This window comes from Nematolebias whitei, chromosome 9 (assembly GCF_014905685.2).
Source record: "Nematolebias whitei isolate Nwh7 chromosome 9, NemWhi1, whole genome shotgun sequence".
Lineage (NCBI taxonomy): Eukaryota > Metazoa > Chordata > Actinopteri > Cyprinodontiformes > Rivulidae > Nematolebias > Nematolebias whitei.
In genome coordinates, this window is record NC_056506.1 from 50,123,415 (window position 1) to 50,128,193 (window position 4,779).

Here is a 4,779-nt window from a genome sequence, read left to right on the forward strand (position 1 = left end):
TCTCCTACTCCGCTCCTGTTTCCTGGAATATCTTGTAAAAAGATCTGAAGCTCTCGACCTTTGACCTCTCTAAGTGGTTTTAAGAATCTGTTGGACTCCTGGCAGGGACCAATGCAGACATGTTCCTGTTCTTAGTTTCTACATTCGCCTTAGAATCTAGCTGTTTTTATTACTTTTTTTGCCATCTTATTTTAATTTGTAAAAAAAAATAAAAATCTGTATGACTTTTTATAACTGTTTATTGTTGTTGCTGTTGCCATTGTTGTCATCATTCTTTGTTGAAATCAGGTCTCTCTTGTAAATGAGTCCTTGAGGCTCAATGGGATTAACCCGTCTAAATTGGATGAATTTTCTCTATAAACGAAACGGCTTAATTAAAAAAAGACTAGTGACAACATCGCTGCTCTGAGGACACATGAACCTCCAGGACTCTTCATCATTCTGGATACAAAACAAAAAACTCAAATACCGGTAAGTTCGGTTAGCATCCTACAGTTCTGTTAGCATCCATCAGTTCTCTTAGCACCTATTTGCTAGCACCCATTAGCTTTGTTAGCATCCATTAGTTCTGGTAGCATCCATGAGCTATGTTTGCATATATTAGTTTTGGGGCCGCTGGCGTGTAGAGGTAGGGCAGCTGACCCAAGACCAGAAAGTCGCAGGCTCAACTCCCCCACCATGCCCACGTCAAGGTGTACTTGAGCGGCTCAGGAGGACCTAATAGGACCAGTAATGTGTATTTTATACACGCCAATAAAACTGAAATAAACCTCAACAAACATCAGCTCAGCCTGAGTGCACGTTCATGTGAGATTTCACAAGTGAAGTCAGATTAAAATGTTTTCTACAGGTTGTACAAAAATATGGCTTCTCCCCCGTATGGATCATCAGGTGTCTTTTACAGTCGAAATTGGTACTAAATCTGTTTCCAGAAATTTTGCAAGAAAAAGGCTTCTCCCCTGTGTAGCTTCTCACGTGGACAGCTAAATTGCTATAAGCTGGGAACTTTTTACCACATGTGGGACAACAGTACTGCAGTCTGTCAGAGTTCTGGTTCCTAACTGTGTGGACCTCTACATGATGGATCACAAGTGAATTCTCTGTAAAGGCTTTCCCACAGATATTACAAGAAAACAACCTCTCAGATGTTGCTGATTGGTCTGCTTTGTTACCGTGACAAACGTTTCTGTGATTCATCTTCTTTGACCCTGAATCTTGATGCTGGTCTTCAGGTCCAGCAGAACTCTGGGAGATGAGCTGCTCCCCGTCTGGTTCTGGTTCATGTTCTTCAAACAAAGTGGTCACCATAAATGGATCAGTCTCCTGCTTCAGATGGAGCTGATCTTCATCCTGATTGCTGTAGAGTCCCTGCTCTTCTTTAATCAGTGGAGGTTCTGGTTCCTCCTGGTCCAGGCTGGAGTTCCTTTCCTGGTTGTAGTGCTGCTTATTCATGAAGATCAACTCTATTTTGTGGACCGGTTCCTGTCGGAAGTCTGAAAGGACCAAATGACAAAACGAAGAAGTTAAATATAGTAAAAATAAAAAAGTAGTTCTGTTTTTTACTCCATAAATGAACAATGACACTATAACTGGCAACTGGAGGGAAATATTTTAAAATTCCCAATTCTGGTCTCATGTAACCCAAACAATCTGCTAGTCTGGATTTCTGAAAGTTCACACTGCAGGTCTTAACGCTTAGATCTGATGTTTCTGCTCGTTTTACTGAGTTTTTTTTTTTTTTTTTAACTCTGAAGGGATCCAGCATCCCTCTGTGTCTTCTGCCACTGAGGAGCTAACCCCTCAGCCTCACTCTGTTAAAATGTTTTGGAGCGTGTGGATCCAGTTAAAACCAGGCAACCAAAGTTCAGATCAGAACCATGGTTAAAAGACATCACCCTAGCTATCAGACGGCAGTGCAGTAGGGCAGAACAGAAGTGGAAGAAAGACAGGTTGCAGGTTTCTTTTGAAATGCTGAAAGAAAGTTGGCGTTGTTATAAGAAAGCTGTAAAAGCTGCTAAATCTAAATAATTTAATATAATTGTCACCAACTCTCACAACACCAGAGTTCTTTTTTATGCTACTTTGAGCTCAGTTCTTCACCTTTACAGGACATGTATGAGGACTGTAGGAAATGTATGAGGACAGCAGGACAGTGGTGAGATGTGCTGGAGGAGTGACAGATAGCTTCAAGGTGGAGGTGGGAGTGCATCAAGGATCGACTCTGAGCCCCTTCTTGTTTGCTCTGGTGATGGACCGACTAACAGATGAGGTCAGGCAGGAATCCCCGTGGACTATGATGTTTGTAGATGACATTGTGATCTGTAGTGAGAATAGGGAACAGGTGGAAGAGAACTTGGAGAGGTGGAGGTATGCACTTAAAAGAAGAGGAATGAAAGTCAGTCGTAGTAAGACAGAGTCCATGTGTGTGAATGAGAGGGAGGAGGTGGAACAGTGAGGCTACAAGGAGCAGAGGTCACAAAGGTGCAGGACTTCAAGGACTTGGGGTCCACTGACCAGGAAAACACAAAGTGTGGTGAAGAGATGAAGAAGAGAGTCCAGGCAGGATGGAGTGGATGGAGAAAAGTTTCAGGAGTGATTTGAGACAAAAAGGTGTTCACAAATGTGCAGGAAGATTTGGCGGCAGACGTTTGAAAGCTGGCGGCTGACTGGAGTTTTTGAGAGCTGAATCGACAAAAGAGATTGCTGATCTTGGGCGGTTGACATAAAACTGGTTTGTGACTGGACTGCTACTATGGCATCTCAGGTTGAGAACGATGGGGACGGTGAGATGGATTTAGGTGATTGGATTTAGGTGCGTGGGTCGAGAAGTGAAAGAAATAGAAACGAAGAGACCAGTACTTTGCAAAGTAATAAACAAAGCTTAGAAGAAAACGGATTGGAGGAAAACAATGTGGTTAGTGAGAGGGCTGTTAGGGAGGAATCCAAACTAATCATAAAGTTTAGGAAGGAGGATGAAGGAATTCAACTAAGTCTGTTAGCTCTGTTGAGAGAATTAAAAAACAAGTTTAGAGAGCTGACACTTGCTAAGATTCTTGGAGATGGGAACCTGTTGATAACAGCTGAGAACGAAGAGCACAAAAACAAAGTGATGAACACCCAGAGTATTTGTAAAAAAAATACTGGTGGTGAGTGAGAAAGATTTTAGGAGAGGCTAAGGTAGCTAGAGGAGTGATCACAGGTATTCCAGTGGGTGAAGATCAGGAAGAGTTTAGTTGCGTATTTATGGAGGCGAGGTAAACAAAATTAAAAGATTAAAGAGAACAGTTGGAGATGAAAGAAAGGAAAGTCTATCCGTGATGTTGGAGTTTCAAGCAACTGTTCTTTCTGAAAGGATAAAAGTAGGATGTACCGTATTTTCCACCAGACACAGCGCTCCGCACTATAAGTTGCATCAGTCCATATTTGTCTAATAAAGTGGAAAAATCCATAAATATGTTGTTTCGCCGTATACATCGTCGCATCTTTTATGCGTCACCGCTGACAAGCCGGAAATGTGGACAGATGTGCCAAAAACCAACGGGCTGCCAAATGGTGGCTGCGGGAGTGTGCACAGGAGGACTTTAATAAGAATTTAACAAGATTAGCACTTAAACCAAATATTTGTTTGCTCGAAATTATAGCAAAGGTGTGTCTCAGTCTAACATTTGCTTAATAAATGCAGTTTAATGGTCAAATTAGCTGCACTTTGCCGGGGCGGTGCAGCTGTTTTGACGGTGCCAAGCAGTGAGCAGAATGAAGGTGGGGGACTATGGCAGGCCGATTGAGTCATTAGAAACAGGGCGCACATTTCCTCTGTGATTTTTGTCGGGGGGGGATGAAGACGGACGGAGACACGTCCTAAGCTGGGCAGCGCGCCGTTTAAACGAACAGTTTTCGGGGGGGAGAGACACAGAGACAGCTACGCACTGTTTGCACCGACAGTTTTACAGTTTTAGGGTGTGTGAGACAGCGACACATCTCAGCCGAGCGCTGTCTGAACAAACAGGATTTTTTAGGGGGGGGGGGGGCGGGGGGGGAGAGACAGACGCACATCTGAGCCGTGCACCGTTTGTATCGACAGTTTTAAAGTGGCGGGGTGCGTTCAGCGTGAGGGTTCAGCATGAGGGAAAAGGCTGCCTTTAGCTTTTTAGCTAGCATACCGGCATTGCGAGCTGCTAGTTTAGCATTACGTCAGTGCCGACAGGTGCTGGGGTTTGGGTTCGACACACGGGGCGCTCGGTTCTGTTGGCGGGGCGCCCCGCTTGTATAATGGTAGAGGAAACGCTGCATATTATTTTTCTTTTTGTCACGTGGTCCACACTCCTTACCAGTTGGTGGCAGTAATGCTTCCTTCAGTTGTAGTGTTTCCCCTACCGTTATACAGGCAGGGTGCCCCACCCCACCCCACCAACAAAACTGAGCATCCCGCCTATCAAGCTGAACTTGCCCCCCCCCCACCCCCACCCGACACTGACATATAACTAAGGTAGCGGCACAAAATACAGGCTCTCTAGCTAAAAAGCCCAAGGCATCACTCACATTGTTTCTCCCCTCATGTTGAACGCCCCCCCCCCCCCCGCCCAAACCCTTACCCCCAACCCCCCCCCCACAACCCCCCCCCCCCCCCCCCGCCATCAGCAAAAATCATGGATAAGATGAGCACCCCGCCATGTCAAGCTAACTAGGGGAAACACTGAGTTGTTTGCCAACCGCCAGTATGATAAAGAAGAAGAAGGTGCAGGACTTCAAGGACTTGGGGTCCACTGTCCAGGAACATGG

The 4,779-nt window shown here is 45.0% G+C and overlaps 1 protein-coding gene across 1 annotated transcript in view; it reads right to left on the bottom strand.

Moving 5' to 3' along the window:
* Nucleotides 1-354: 354 nt before the first annotated feature.
* Nucleotides 355-4,779, bottom strand: part of LOC119414322 (zinc finger and SCAN domain-containing protein 31-like) — an 8,220-nt gene continuing 3,795 nt past the window's right edge. Inside the window, exons 2-3 of the mRNA XM_037681416.1 lie at nucleotides 976-1,493; nucleotides 355-441 (exon numbers count right to left, since the gene is read on the bottom strand). Coding sequence (XP_037537344.1) covers nucleotides 355-441; nucleotides 976-1,493 — 605 coding nt within the window. The remainder of the gene's footprint in view (nucleotides 442-975; nucleotides 1,494-4,779) is intronic.